At 44.4% G+C, this 16540-nt stretch overlaps 1 protein-coding gene across 1 annotated transcript in view; it reads right to left on the bottom strand.

Moving 5' to 3' along the window:
* Positions 1-226: 226 nt before the first annotated feature.
* The window catches only part of SLC24A3 (solute carrier family 24 member 3), a 501111-nt gene continuing 484797 nt past the window's right edge, over positions 227-16540 (bottom strand). Inside the window, exons 16-17 of the mRNA XM_019653117.1 lie at positions 6881-6946; positions 227-2127 (exon numbers count right to left, since the gene is read on the bottom strand). Coding sequence (XP_019508662.1) covers positions 1978-2127; positions 6881-6946 — 216 coding nt within the window. The 3' untranslated portion in view covers positions 227-1977. The remainder of the gene's footprint in view (positions 2128-6880; positions 6947-16540) is intronic.

The raw sequence follows: 16540 nt of genomic DNA, 5'->3' as shown, positions 1-16540 counted from the left end.
TATGTCCAAAGTCCCTTCAAGATTTAGAGGGGGACCCATGATTTGCGACTTCATACTTGCAATCCACCCAACATTTACCAGCTTTCCAGATGAGTCGACCCAGAAACAGAAGGCAAACACCTGGCCCACGGCAGACTGCGACCTTTTCCCCTTCCATGCATACTCCTTAGTGTTAAGCAGGCAACACTCCACAATCCAAGGAGAAAGTAATGCGTGCTGCTCCAGGGAGGATACAGAACAGAGAAGTTTATTTTACACTATCTGTCCAAGAAAACAATCGCCATAAACCAGTGCAAAATGTGCAACAGAATCAGTAAGTGTATCTTAGCTCTGAGAGCCCAAATTGGTGATTACCTCTCCTGGTCCTCCATCAGGCAGGTGCCTCACTGGCTGATGCTGGCCTCGTTTCACACCCTCAACAGAAATATTCAACCAATTTGTATCAGGTTATTTTTATAATTCATACCAGAATGTGTACAAGGGGCAGGGAAAACCATACCGAACGAATTATAAGTGATCAGTGCTTAAAGTAAATACAAGGGGAGCACGGGCAAGAATCCACAGTTTCAATAAATACAAGTGTAACAAGCATGGTGGGTCTCAACTGGTGGAATTAGTCTGCATAATAATTCAGCATCATACAAAATCTAGCAGGGCTGTTGAGCAGTGATTGGCAACAACGTTCACAATAATTTATGCCCTTGATCAAGTCTGCAATTTAACACATTCTGTGGTTTCAAAGGTGTCAGTTCCGTTTTCTCCTTCTCTTGCTTATCCCTCCAAGAGGGAATGGGTGGAGCTGGGACAGCTTGGTCTCTGCGACCTGGAGGAAGGCCCAAGAGCCAGCTGTCAGGGTCCAGTGTACACAATACCGAGTGGCAAATTGGGACTTTATTGACGATGTCTGTGCAAAGTGCGCTTCTTTCCATTTTCCAAGAAACCAGTGTCTGTAACTCCTGCATGAAAAGCAGTGGCGGCCTCTGGGTCACTCCCTGTCACCCCAAGTGTCAAGCAATGAGAGCACATCTCAGGGACTCACAGGTTGGGAAACTTCTGCCGCTGACTGCGGCCACCTCATGGATAGATGTTTAACCAGGGCCCCTCGTCAAAGGCTTCAGGAAGGCTAGAACTATTGCTTGAGAAACTAGAAAGAACCTAGTGAGAAAGTGAAGGTCACAATGGACGTGTAGGAAGCTGTCTTCTTCCTCAGAAAACCTTACACACCCTAGGTAAAGCCTATAGGACTGTGGTGGGGGGCATCCTTAGGTATAAAATGCCATGCATCTGTACCTGGTGGTAAGCACTAGATCCATGTATGCTCCAATGTGCCTGGGATTTGATCCCAAGACACGGCAAGGACAACCTGTGGATCATCGACTAACCAGAGCCCAGTGAAAGAAGTTGCAAGAGAAGCTCTCGATCTCCAGAAGAAAAGGAGTAAAAAGGGGAACACCCAAAGTGAAACAACTCCCCAAACCCAGAAACCTAGGAATCACCTCAAAACATAACAAAATCGCAAACACTCCTTATATCATCAATGTACCCTCTCTTTGCTATCTCTTCGACAGTCTCAGGTCATAAATTAGATGAGTCTTCCATCCAATAACTTAAAAAAGGAGGAGGGATTATAATAAGTTTTGCCTGGCTTGGGCCAGTTAGCAGCCAGTTTTTCTAGAATCTCAGTCACTGTTCCAAATGGAGCTTGAAAATTCACGCGGATGTTCAAAGTCTTCATAAGGAGGAGGCAGGAAGGGGGCAGCAAGAAGGGCTGGGTGGCAGGTAGGACCCAAGGAGGAGGAGGAGCGAGGGAAGGGGCAGGGAGGGCCTGGGCCACCGAGGCAGGAGCGGAGGCCTGTGAACAGCGTGGGAGAGACAGACAGGACGCCCGGCCTTGGGGTCCCGAGTGACTCGAAGTGTGGCCGGGTCTTGTATTGCACAGAGAAGAAGGAACTGAGCCTGGGCAGGCTGCCCAGTAGATCAGTGCTCCCCACACATGGGCAAGTTCACGAAGGTGAACACATTGAACTCTGTCATGATGGAGAAGCACAGGAACACGCCGTATAGGAAAAGGCACCCGCACCCGAGCTTCTTGTCCAGCTGCCACTTGTTCAGGTGAACGCCAAACACCTGAAACACACAGAGGGGGTTAGAGGGCAGCAGCCAGAGGGGCCTGGGACAGGGCACTCATTCTCGCTGGGCCCAGGAAGTCCATCTCCCACATTGCAGAAAGTTTAAGAACACCAAAATCAAGAAGAATGGAAGTGAGAACCTGCAGGTTGTGGAAAAATAAAAAGGATAACGAAGGGAGTAGCAAACAGTCACAGTGGCCCCCGCTCTTCCCCCGACTCCAACCCCGCACTGCTCTGTGCTGGCACCTGTGCTGACTCTTGCCCCTCTTGCCCCAAGCAGATCCTGGCTTTCCCTGAGGATGCCGTCCCCACAGCTCCCCCAGGTGGTGACTACATCTCTACCTCTTCCTGTGCCTGGAGGCCAGAAAGCTGTTCCCGGCGTTCCACACTGCTACTTCCATACCCTTTTCCTTCTCTTCTCCCCCAAAGCACTAAAGTCTCCTGACTGTCACACTCTACCCGGGCTGCAGTCAATTCTGGGCACTCCTGGCATTCCTCAGAGCCTTAAGTCCCCTCTCACTGCCACTCCTGTTGTTGGCACTCCTGAAATCACTTCTTAGTGATTTTTCTATCCACCAAGAGCATCTTCCCAATACCAGTTCTCTTATGTCCATATCCTCTGTCCTATCTCAGTTTCTCACTCCATGCCATATCCTAGATCTGCGCTAGAATGCCACATGCTGCCACCCCAATTTAAATGTATTGGGTCTTCGGAAAATTCATGACACATATTGGCAACACATGGCCTAGTTCATTTTTGAAAGTACTAGAGTCATTCACATCTATGTTATTGCTATGTCATTGGACAGTTGACAGTTCTAGCTTCATTCTAAAAAAAATTGAGGGATTTGGTTGAGTTTTGCAGATTTTACAACAAGTTGAAGATGGAAGACCAAACTATGCATTTTTGCCATATTTTACTGTTTTACTTCCATAAAGGGAAGAACGCGGGTCAAGCTTGTGAAAAGTTGCATACAGTTTATGGGTGACAATGCTCTATAAGAAAGTCAGTGCCAACCATGGTTCATGAAATTCCGTGCTGGTGATTTTGATCTCAACGACGCTCCTTGGTCAGGGAGGCCCACCGAGGTTGATGATGACAAAATAAAGGCATTGATCGAGTCAAACCCACGTTACATGACACGAGAGATTGCAGAAACGTTGGACATCCATCATTCAAGCGTTCACGACCACCTGAAGAAGCTGGAATACGTAAGCAAGCTCGATATTTGGGTTCTGCATGAACTCCAAGAAGTTCATTTGACGGCGTATGTAAACATCTGCAATATGCTCATTAAACGTGAGGAAAATGATCCTTTCTTGAAGCGACCGATAACTGGTGATGAGAAGTGGATTGTTTACAACAATGTGGTGTGCAAACAGTCTTGGTCTCTACGTGATGATTCATCTCAAACGACATCGAAAACAGACATTCATCAGAGGAAAGTTATTCTCTCAGTGTGGTGGGATTTTAAAGGTGTCATGTTTTTCGAGCTCCTACCAAGGAACCAAACAATCAATTCGAATATGTACTGTTGGTAATTGGACAGTTGAACGAATCGCTCATCCAGAAACATCCAGAGGTTGTACGCGAGACCGCACACAAGGCTGATCACCCGTCAAAAATAATTGGAACTTGGATGGGAGTGTTACCACACCCACCATTCTTGCCTGAGCTTGCGCCGTCAGACTTCCACTTGTTTCACTCTCTTCAAAACTCCTTGCGTGGTATAATGTTCAGTTCAGATGAGGCTGTAAATCAGCACCTTGTTCAGTTTTTCGCAAATAAAGACAGGTCCTTCTATGAATGAGGAATTATGAAGCTCACTGAAAGATGGTGAAAGGTTATCGAACAAAACGGGCAATATATCGATTGATCTTTGTTCTTTATATAAATAAATGACCTTTGAAAAACATAGACAAAATATGTCATGACTTTTCTGAAGACCCAATAAATCAAATAAAATAAAAAAACTCAGTTCCTCAGTTGCAGTAGCCACATTTCAAGTGCTCAATATCCACATGTGACCAGTGGCTACTGTCCAGAGGCCATTTTTGCCATTGTGGAAAGTTCTATTGGCCAGCACTGCAGCTTAGATCTTGCTATTACTAGTAACAGAAACAGCTCTGTTATCTCTGTCAAACATCCCACTTTCTACCCAAAATCTCCTGTCTTTCCCGCTTGCTTCATCTGGTACCTCAATTCCCAGAACTCTGCAGATCCTACAACCCAGAATCCACTGGAACCAACACTGTTTCACTGCATTTCACCCACCCTGCACCCCATTCCCTCCTGACCCCGCTTAAGTTCTGCCAGCCATTGCTACAGTCACTCCTGGCATCCATCTCCATTTCTTGTCCCCTTTCTAGCCTTGTCATCTTTGCCGGCTAAGCCACAGCCCTTAGGTTCAAGCCAAGCGTCCATCTACTCCACCCTGCTTCCACCCAGCTGACCCAGGCTGGAGGAAAATGCCCAGCCAGGCTGATGTGTCTCACTTTAAATTCAAGACCACAAACCTTAAGGGGGCCATTAACATTTTATGGCAATCATCCAACATTTTTTACTCCACCATCTCTCCCCTTCCCAAATGGCTATTTCATGCCTCTCCTCTCTCCTCAAACCCCCAACATTCCCTTCTCTACCCTCACCCTCAGCTCGTCACCTCGTTCCCATTTCATAGAGCTCCCACTGCCACGTCTACCTGCCACCTTCCCTCCTGTGAGTGAGGACCCACCAGCCACAGCCCACTCCTCCATGTGGGCATGAGATCCCACCTCTTTGTACTGCTTAAGGACATGGTTCCAGAAATTGCCCTCTTTCATCTTCACCTCCACCCCCCGGATTATTCCAATTGGCATACATAATGCTGCTCTCTCTCATCTTAAAAAACAGCTGTATTTTTTGTGGATTTCCATTTCTCTCCATTGTTTACAGCAAGATAACTTGAAAGAGTTTTGAATACCAGCTGCCTCCAATTTCTCCCCTCCAACCTATGTTAACTTATTCTACTCAACCTTCTGCCCCGTGACTCTGCAAACCACCCTTGTCAAGAGCACAGGTGACTCTGCACTTCTAACCCTAATAGCCAACCTCAGGATTCCTCTTCCTTGACAGAGCAGATAACTCCACTTTGAAGTGCCTTCTCCACGTGGCTTCCGGTTGCCACATTCTTCTGGTTTTCCTCTCACCTCTCCAGCTGCTCTTTCTCTGTTTCTTTTGGGGTTTTATCTTCATCATCCTGACTCAAATCTTGGGCCTCTTTTCTCTTCTGTCTATGCCCACTCCCTTGGTGAGTGCATCCAACTGCATGGCTTTAAATACCATCTACATTCTGGTGTCTCCGGCTTGGATATTTCTCCTGAACTCAGACTCATCTTCCCAGTGACTATCTTGACCTCTTCCCTTGGGTGTCAAATAGGCACTGCACACTTAAGATGTTTGAAATTGCTCTTCTTCCCCAACCTAATTCTGTTCAACCTTTCAATAATCCCATTCTGACAGCCCAGATAGTGGTTAGGCCAATCTCCTATGGATCATAAAACCATAGCACAGCATAAGTAGAAGCACTGTAGCTATAAGCATGCACTTTGATGTGATACTGCTTGCTCCTTCATTCATGTGGAGTCAACTTCCCTATAGGCCTCAGTTATCATCTGTATAATGGGGCTGATGTTCGTGACTACCTCATGGGGGTGTGGTGAGCTCCAAATGGAAAAATATATGCAAACCATTAAGAATAATGTGTAGCTATTACAAGTATCATAACCCTAAGTCATACCAGGCCCAAAGAACCTCTAAGACACAAAAGAATAAATTATATAGATTTTCACTTTTGTATAAGGCCATATTTCTTTGGTAAAACCGTGACATTTGACTCCCATCCTGATCCAATAAATTACCTCTTCTGTTTCCTGCCTGTCCTTCTGAATTCCCGTTCTCTAGCATATACAGAGGGTGCCAAAAATGTATACAAATTTTAAGAAAGGAAAAAACTGTATTAAAATTGTAATACTCAATATATACCAATAACAAAAGATGAATACAAGTTACATGCATACATTTTTTTGACACCCCCAGTATATGTTAACATGCTAGGTGTAATTCAATTATTATTTCCATGAAAATTTCAGGAAAAAACATAGTGTGTCTCAATGTTTATTAATATAAAATTCAACAGTATAGTTGTACATTAGTGGATACTTCATGTGGGTCAGTCCATGCATTGGTGCAAATTTGTTTGCCATATGTGTAAGTTGAGTTGGGATATTTACGTTATACAAAGGGATGTAATGGCCAAGACAAGTGGAATGGCATAGAAGTGCACTGTCAATAAAATATATTCTTAGTCACTGAGCATTGGTCAAATCCATGGATTTATGGAGCTGTTTAGTAAACTGGAACAATCAATTAATTAGAAACTAGCCTTCTGTGGGTACTCTTGCAGAAGAAGTGTGATCTCCACTTTGTTTTTGATAAAATGATTTGTATTTGACCTAAGACAGGGCCATGCTTCTGGGAGAAGGCTGTCTCCTTTCAGAAAGAGAGAAGGCTTTCTAGTGGGTTGCTAGGATCCACTTCTAGAAGAAACAGTTATGAAGGCAATGGAACATCTGGAGGCCGATTGTCCTGATCCACCAGGAGGCCAAGCCCATCTGGTGTCCAAACAAGCTCCGTAGCCAAAGAAGCCCAAGGGAGTGTGGGGGAGGGAGAACATGGGATCTCAAGAGTAAGGAAAGAGCTACAAACCTACCGTGACAAAGACAGAGGCCAGGAGCAGGCCCACGGAGTAGATCAGTCCCCTGCTGTTCAGCCGAATCTGTAAGAAAGGATGAAACAGAGTTAGGCTTCCAAAAAGGCATCCACTTAGTGCAGGGCACTCAAGCATCTACGAGCAGGAGTGAGTCCAAATTTCTGGAATGTAAAACAAAAGGCAGTCTCGGCAGCCATGCTCTGCAGCTTGCAGTAGGAACATGAATTTTCCTAAAATACCCAGAGTACATCCTGGTCTAGTCCACTCAGCCTAACCCATCCTTCCTTCCAGCAGTGATGCCCATGGGACTGCCCCATGACCACTTAAATTCTCCATGTGTGTTGCTAGATTCTTGTTGCCCACAACTCTTCCCTGTAGACCTCATCTCAAGGGAGTTCAATAAATTTAATAACATGGGTGATGGGTGCAATATTTTGAAAAATATTACTAAAGTTTTTATCTCTTTTGCATTAAAATGTCTGTGACCTTCCCCGCAAGTTGATACGAAGAGGTGGGTGAGGGTTGCTATCGTGAGCAAAGAGGAAAGAGTTATTCTGTTTCTGGTATTTGTAAAAGGATTTTCCTTGCTTTATTTTTCACAGTAATACAATGGGCTAACAGCCAAGCTTTGAAGAGAAACAATTTTTGGAATTCTTATAGAACAGTGCTGTCCTGTAGAACTTTTGGCAATGATAGAAATGTCCTACATCTGTGATGTCCCATACAGCAGCCATTTGGAACATGGGGCTGTTGAGCATTTGAAAGGGGCTGGTTCATATGAGAAACAAAATTTTTATTGTTATCTTTAATTAATTTAAATTTACATTTAAAGAGCCACATGTGATTAGTGGCTACAGTATCCAGCAGAGCAGGTAGAGAATAGTAACGGGCCCACCTGGTCGACAAAAATTTTAGAGTTTCTTCCACAGTGCAGAGAGGAAGTCCCTTCTGCTAGGTCATGAGGCTAGCTGCCCTGAGATAGGAGGTATGCCTTAGAGCAGCTGTGCTCAGAGTGCCCCTCACCCCTCCAGACCAGCAGCAGCAGCATGACCTGGGGGTTGGTTATAAATACAGGATCTCAGGCCCCACCCTGTATCAGAAACTATAGGGGTGGGGCCCATCAATCTGTGTTTTAACAAACCCTCCAGGGGTTTAAGAACCACTTACTTAGAGAAAGTATTAAGGCTAACTCCACTTCTGATCTCCAAGGGTTCTGGAGATGGGACTTTGACATTCATTTTTCACCAGTTCTCTTAGAAACTCTTACATGCATCCAGGTTTGGGGACCATGCGTCCCCCACCCCATGTACACTGTCCTGCTGTGAGTCAAAGGCTCACCTGTGTTCACAGAAAGAAAAGTGAGGCAGGTTGATCATATCTATTAGAGAATGGAGTGGTGATTATTAGGAGTAGTTTGGGGACTTTCTGACAAAGTTCAAGGTACCTCTTGCGGCGCTTTCACCAGTTCATCCCCGAGGTGTGTGCATGAGAACAAGGGGGTGTCTCCATAGGTGGGTGCTCGGTTCATCTTTTGATGACAGTACACCATATGTCCCAAACAGCCAACCCTTCTGTGTGGGCCTGGGAGCATAACACATCTCTCTAAGCAATGTCCACAGAGGGAATGGACAATTCTCCTCTGCCTGCATGATCTGTGAGTCAACCATCTGCTCAGTCCAACCACCAAAAGCCTTCCTAAGAATAAAGGATTCAAATCTTATCTCTGTGACACTAGAGCAATGGGTTGACCCAGTGAATTCAGTGTGGGAAAATGAGGAATCGGCCATCTCAGTCCATCTGGTAGCTTAACTTCCTGCAGACCCTCAGCCTGGATATGGATAGAGTTTCCTTTCAGCAGCTGTGTTGGAATAAAGAGGCTAATATCCAGGAGTACATCACAAATGCTTGTCCCCAAAGTATTCTGTCTACACTGACTCTATGACAATCCCCCGTGTACCCTGGCCAGTGTGCAAGAGGGGAGGGGGGCTCCTTAGAGCAAGACGGAGGCCCCCATGCAGAATAGGAAAGAGCCTACTGGGGCTGTCGTCAGTCACATGGTCCTTGGGTTGACCCTGAAACTGTGAACACGCACTCAGGAAACCTTTTGAGCTCTTAATTTTTAACGCTGCATGGATTCTTCTAAGAAGAGGGCAGGCCAATGCACTCCCAGCCCAGCTCACCCTCTGAGCTCCAGGGTCAATCCTTGTCAGCAACAAGAGTTTAGTAAAGTGATTTCCTGCCCTTAAGAAACTGAGAACCAGTGAGAGCAAAGCTGCAAGCAGGAAAATTCTTTGGCGAAGCCTTTTTAAAATGAATCACATCCAAGCAAAGCCTTTGAACTTTACTTTTCCTACATTCATAGTGTTAAAGAATTGTGCTGCTGAAAGTCTAAACATGGCTCTAAATACTAAAGACAACAAACTTTTGTGTGGTTCCCGCATATTTTTCTCCTCTTCTCTGCAGCTTCCTTTAGTGACAGACTGCCACACGCTCCCAGGAGTGTATTTTTGTTTGTCATTGTTAGAGACTGGGCTCTTGAAGTTTGCATTGATTCCTTGCTATCTGACTCCCACACTTTCCCAGGAAAGCAACAGTCAGGCATTAGCGTTCCTTCAGTTGCTTTTGGTCCAACTCAAAAGCCTCCCAGCCACTGGGAACTATGGGTGGTTTGGGGCAGGAGTTGGCAAACTATGACCCATTGGCCATATATAGCCCACTGCCTGTTTTTGTAAATAAAATTTTATTGACACTCAGTTCATTCATTTATGTATTATCTACAGCTGCTTTCACACTACAATGGCAGAGTTGCAGAGTCTAGTAGTTAGAGACCGTAGGGTCTACAGTGCTTAAAATATTTCCTCTCTGGCTCTTTCTGGAAAAAGTCTGTAGACCCCTGGCTTAGGGCATGGGCTCCAGTCCCAGCTTCCTGGTTTCTGAATCCCTGCTCAGTCATTGCTGTATAGTCATGGACAAATGAGGACTTAACTTCCCCAGGCCTCAGTTTCCTGATGTGTAAAATGCAGATAATACAGTTCCCACCTTATGGGGTGGTTATGAGGATTAGCTGAATTAATCCAGGTTAAACTCAAACAGAATCCAGTGTGTAGTAAGTTCTCAGTAAGTGTGGGTCCACCTATTCAGGACTGCCTGGGCCCACTTCCCTGGCACCCTGGGCTTATAAACTCACAGCTTCCTGATCAATGCCTCCATAGATGACAAACACTACTAAGGCGGGGACCAAGTCTGACTCTATCCTTTGTCTGGCACATGGTTGAGCACAGAACACGTGATTAATATGTCATCAATGAATGGATAATGAGTACCCTGGAGGTAGCCTTTTGAATGTGGTTTACAAAAGGGCCAGTGTTTCTGTGGGGCAGGGTGGGCTGGTCAGAGAAAGGCTGGCAGAAGAAAGACCCTGGGTGCCAGTCCTGGATGATGATCTGGAAGCAATGCAATCCTTGTGCAACATTCCTGTCTCCCATCCCCACTTTTTTATGAGTGTGTATAGCTTTCCCCCCCCAACATTTTATTATGAAAGTTTTCAAGTATTCAAAACAGTTGGAAGATACCACCTTATTTTTTTTTCCACCTTATTTTTTAATGAACTGCAACGTAAGCTGTAGTACAGTTCACCCCTAAACACCTCAGCCAGCATCTGTTAAGTGTTAAATAGGGTTCAGTTATAGTTCATGGGTCTTTTACTTTTACATATGGTGAAATTCATAAATCATAACCGCACCATTCAATGTGTTATAAGAAATGCATACACCTGTGTAACCCAAACTGCAGCCATGACTAACAGCACTTCCAGCCTCTCAGAAAGTTCTCTTGTGCCCTCCATCTCACCCAGGGGCAATCACTGCTCTAAGCTTCTCTTCCATATGTTGGTTTAGCCTGTCCTAGAAACTTCTTATAAGTGAAATCATATAGTGTGCAGTCTTTTATGCAAGGATTTTCTTAAAGATTTCTTGATGTTTTTCATTGCATCAAAAGCTCTTTTTTTTTCAGGTCTTAATTTTTACTCTCTGAATTATACCTTTTTTAAAATTAGTTTCAGGTGTACAAAACAATGTATCAGGTAGATATTTATACCCCCCACAAAGTGATAATCCCCTCCCCCCAATCTACTACCCCTCTGACATCATATATAGCTGTTACAGTTCCACTGACTCTATTCCCTATGCTATACTCCACATCCTGTAACCATATATATAATATTATAATTGACATTCATTATTATTCAGCTTCAGCTTCAGGTGTACACACAGTGGTCAGGCATCTACACCATCCATGAAGTGGTCTCCCTAATAAGACAAGTGATCATTGGATATCCTACAAAATCTTTACAACATTATTGATTATATTCCCCAAACTGTCTTTCATGTCCCTGTGGCAATATTGTGAATACCCATTTGTGCTTTCTAACCCCCTCCTCTTCTCCCCCATCTCCACCCCCCACCCATCTAGCAACCATCAGTTTTTTCTCTATATCTCTGAGACTGTTTCTGATTAGTTTGTTCATTTATTCTATTCTTTAGATTCAACATATAAGTGAGATCATATGGTATTTGTCTTTCTCCGTCTGACTTATTTCACTTAGTATAATGTTCTCTAGGTCCATTCATATCGTTGCAAATGGTAAGATTTCATTCATCTTTATGGCTGAGTAATACTCCATTGTATAAACATACCACAGTTTCTTAATCCAGTCATCTACTGATGGGCATTTCAGTTGTTTCCATGTCTTGGCTATTGTGAATAGCGAATAGCTTATTTTTTTTATAACAGCATAAATATACCACAGTTTAATTATCACACTGTTGATGGACATCTGGGCTGCTTGTAGTTTGGGGCTACCAGTGTGTATTGATTTTATAATTCACAAACAAAATGAGAAGAGATCTGCAATGGCTACTCCTCATTGCCAGAACTATTAATGAAGAGAGTGAAGACAGCTAGGGCCTCTGCTGAGACCTCAGATGTGCTCTCACATCCCAGCATCCCCTATCTATAGTCAGGCACAAGAAGCCTCTCCAAACGGCAGCTCACCTTTCCCATTTTAACACGCACCTCTCTCCCTTTTGGGTCTTTCTGTCTAGTCGGATGGGACACTCACGTTCCCACCTCTACTCTGCCCATCCCTACCTAAGTCCTTTCACCTCTTTTAAATTCACTGGGTCCTTGGTGGCCCTATCCCCCATCTGAAGCTGATTGCGGTGGCATTCTTTGCTAGGTCACTTTCTTACCTCCCCAGCTAGTCCCAATGCAGAGGGCAGATGCCTGGGTCTTAAGTTTTTCCTCATTTCACATAGCACCTAACTTGCCCCCTGGCCCCTCACACTATGTTTAAATGAGAATCTGCAGATTATTCTGAGCATGGGTGCATGTGTGCACGTACGTTTGTGTGTGTGTGTGTGTGTGTGTGTGTGTGTGTGTGCGCGCATGCAAGTGCCTTGGAGGCAGTGAGATTGGATGGCAAGGGGCAAGAGTGGAGAGCTGGATGGGGAGACTGACCATGGTGAATGGTGACTTTAAGCTGATCTTTTCAGGCAAAAAAGTGAGAAGGCACCAATTTTTTTTTAATTGATGCATAATTTGCATACAGTAAAATGCACAGATGTACATTTTTTATCCATCAAGTTTTGACAAATGGATAAATTTTGACAAATGCATGTACCCATGTAATCCACACCTCAGTGAGAATATAAAAGATTTCCATCACCCAATAACTTTCTTTAACAGAAGCAAATCTAACTCATCCCCCTCAAAAACTAGTTTCTTGGGGTGTGCTAAGCCAGACAATAGCACATTTCATCTCTGGACTACCTCTGGAAAAGACATTGAGCTCCAAATATGCACAGTGCTGATCTAAATAATTCTTTCCCCGCTTCCTGCCTCACAGATGCAAAGCCCATTAAGTACAAAAACTGAAAACCTCCACGGCATGGAGAGCATGCAAGGCGCAACCGGATTGCTCAGCCCTGACATTGCGCATTGTTTTTATTTCTTGCCTTCAAAAATATGCATTTCCATTCTCTAATTCCCCCTTGGCAGGTGTTGCAGAGGAAACAGAAGGCTGGTTGGTTCCAAAGTCAACAGGAATTTAGCCCACGATGTATGTATATTTTTTCATAGGATACAACACAGAGACTCATTCATACCTACTATTTTCATGTGTGTATGTGATTTGTAAAACTGAATCCTACAGAGTTTGGGGATCCAAAAGGCCCAACCTCAAAGATTCTGACGTCCCATATTATAGTCTAAAATCCAGTTGTGGTTTGAGGTCTGCTCCACCCAAACAGCAAATTCTTTTAGGAAAAATAAGAAGCCCCTGGATTTTTGCTAATTTATTTATAACTTGGAACACATGTTGCATGTCACTTTGCATTTTCAGATTTGGGTAATTTGAACATTTGTGTGGGTATGGGTTCCAAATGGATGTGTCTAGCCTTGACTGTATGTTGTAAAATATCACTGGGTGGGAATTTCTTTCCTTGAATAATTAAATGAGGTAAGGAAGTTAACAAGCCTACAGAGAAGAAGCACTGTAATGGCAACTCAAGTCCTTTTCTTTCCAGAGTACTCTAACAAACACAGGGTTGTGTGAACAAACAGGGGCAACTTAGTAGACACAACAAGCTCAGGGGGCTACTTGGCAGGCCTGACAAGCTCAGTGACCAAAAGTAACCACGCAGGGTGATCTGATCATAAATTCCTAATGGGGTGGGTCATAGCAGGTAGTCATGCCCCAGGCCTACAGCTCCCTTAGCAAAGGTCAATCTTTACCTTAAGGTAGCCCTGTTCATTGTTCTCATGGATCAAGGATAACATACCTTTGAAATGCTAAAGTAATTTTCTTTTTCAGACCCCTTGAAAGCACAACTGCTGGCACCAGAGCACAAGACCACCAGAGCACGAGCCCAGGAACTCCTCATTGTTATCTTGTTCCCCACATACCATCTCTATGTGCTGTAAATGTTAAATGTTAGCTATCTTGTACCCACCAATGCAAAAGAAGTATGTGTTTCTCCATTTTGCTTTTTATCCAAATCCCAGAGCCTTCCCCACTTTGCTTTCTCCTGCTTTCTTAAGCTACCACCAATGAATTTCATGTAACCTTCCCTACATTTTCTCCTTTGATTCAAAATACATGAAGTGAGCTGCAAAACTGCCATTCTCTGGAGCATTTTTCTCAATTCATTGAGATCTTGCTTCTGGGCATGTCCTCAAAATTTTGGCTCAATTCTTGCAAATTTTTTCTATAGGTTTGGACCTTCTTTTATTGACAGCTGCATTGAATTCTAGTAGCAACTCTGTGAGCTAAGTAACTTGGGTGTTTTTTTTTTCCATGTAAAGATGCATCAACTGAGGCTCAGAGAAGTTAACCACTTAGCCAAGGTAAGATTCTAGTCAATTCCAATTTGTGTGTGTATATGTGTGTGTGTGTGTGTGTGGGGGGGTATTGCTCCCCAAACATTCAAGCAATTCTGTGACACCAGATGGGTGTCCTACAATTTACTCAATCCTGACACTATTTGCCTGCTGATTGTGTCAGGTCCCACAGGTTAAGGGCTCAGTCCTACAAGGCTACCCCTCACCCCTACTCCCCTACCCCCCACTTCAGATGCCAATTGCAAGTCCAGGTTGTCACCTGTGCTTCTTATCATCTGGCTTTTGATTGGCAGTTCCTATGACCCCCTCCTTCAGTTTGATTAATTTGCGAGAGTGGCTCACAGAACTCAGAGAAACATTTTACTTACTAGATTACCAGTTTATTATAAAAGGACATAACTCAGGGATAGACAGATGGAAGAAATAAAGAGGGCAAGGTACAGGAAAGGGCGCAGAGCTTCCATGTTCTCTGAGCCACCACTCTTCCTGAATCTCCACCTGTTCAGCAACCCGGAAGCTCTCTGAGCCCTGTCTGTTTGAGTTTTTATGGAGGCTTTTTTACACAGGTGTAATGATAAAATCATTGGCTATTGGTGATTGATTCAACCTCCAGCTTCTCCCCTCCCTTGAGGTCAGGGATGGGTGGGGCTGAAAGTGCAAACCCTTTAATCACAAGGTTGGTTCTCCTAACAACCATCCACCATCCTTAGGTGATGTCTAAAAGTTACCTCACTAACATAACAAAAGATACTTTTTATAGCTCTCATCTCTTAGGAAATTCCAAGTGTTTTAGGAGCTCTGTGTTACAAACTGGGATGAAGACCAAGTATATATTTCCTATTATAAATCAGAATATCACACAAGGCCAGGAAGCTGGTAAGGGGTCAAGTCTGCACTTAGAGTTAGCTTTGGACTGTAAATTCTAGATTCTTTCTTACACCCTGCAAGGAATAGAGAAAAGGCCAGGGTCCTCTTCATTCCTTTAGAACCCTCAGAGGTGGCATCTGGGCCTTTCCAGCCTGTCAATTCTGTTTGACGCCTTAGTGAATTGGAAGAACGACAAATGCTAGTGTAGCAGATACCATTGGGACCCCACTTGCACCCAACCCTCCTTACCATTTTGCTGAGGCCAGCTGCCTCCTAAAATCTAGTACCAGCATCTGTGACTGATAGCTTTTTCCTGAACCATGTAAGTGCCAAGCTGCCCTCCACCAATGACTCTCTGGGGTGTATAAACACCCCAGCTCCCTTGCCCCTCAGATGGGGTCATTCTGGGACAAGGGCTGCACCATTTCCCAGAGCTCCCCCAGGACCCAGCTGTAGTCTCCCATGGCAGTAACAGGCTTGCTAACATGCCTGCCCTTGGATGCCTTCCTTTCTTGTCTCACCTCCTCACTCTCCTCCTGGACTTTCCTGCCTCTCCCAAATAAACTCCTCATCTCAAGTCCTTGTTTTAGGATTGAATGGTTTCTAGGGGAACTATACTTTGACAGACAATGAGATGAATCAGCTTCAGATAAGCCCTTCCGTAGGTGACCTGTGAAGACCTTGCCCTCCCTCAAATATCACCTCATTTTCCTGATCAGCACCTGAAATCAAACAGTCAATATTCACTTTAAGGGGGCTTGGTGGGCTGTCACTATAGCACCCAGGAGTTTTGTCAGAGCAACCTTGAGAAGAGTCATTTATTAAGATAGCACCAAACTATCTTCAAGTTACATGTCCAGGTCCTGTGGGAATATTGTGTATACTGGCCTTGGCAGTGGTATTCTGGCATTCTGCTGATTTCCATGGTGTCAGTACTCTCACCAAGGTCAACTGCAAGCTACCAATGTAGCCTCACTGAAGTTGGGGTTAGGAAGAGCTGTGACATTGTCCCCGGGGGTTGGGGCAGGCACTTTCAGAAAAAAACCCAAAACAACTGGCCCTGGCAGTTGAAACAGTGTCCTGGTATTAGGAACCTGATTTGGGAATGCTTGCTAAAAAAAGGTAAGAAGGAAAGACTTGTAAGGCATGAAGAATGACTGGTTCACTGATTCATTCCACACAGCCCTCTGCTGGGCGCTGGGGAGCACTAGCTGAGTAATCAGATCCGGTTCCCGCCCTCAGTTAGATTTTGGGCAGACATGCACATCATAGATGACAGTCCCATATGATTCTAGAAGCAGTAAATTTGGCAGTGGGGAAGCTTCTTGGAAGAGGTACTTGTTGGCTGACACAGCTGGCCTCAGAAGAAGAACCTTGGAAAAAGTCCTATGTGCT

The sequence above is a fragment of the Hipposideros armiger genome, unplaced genomic scaffold (assembly GCF_001890085.2).
Source record: "Hipposideros armiger isolate ML-2016 unplaced genomic scaffold, ASM189008v1 scaffold_195, whole genome shotgun sequence".
Lineage (NCBI taxonomy): Eukaryota > Metazoa > Chordata > Mammalia > Chiroptera > Hipposideridae > Hipposideros > Hipposideros armiger.
Note: the sequence above shows the minus strand (reverse complement) of the source record. Positions and strands in the feature narration are given on the sequence as shown.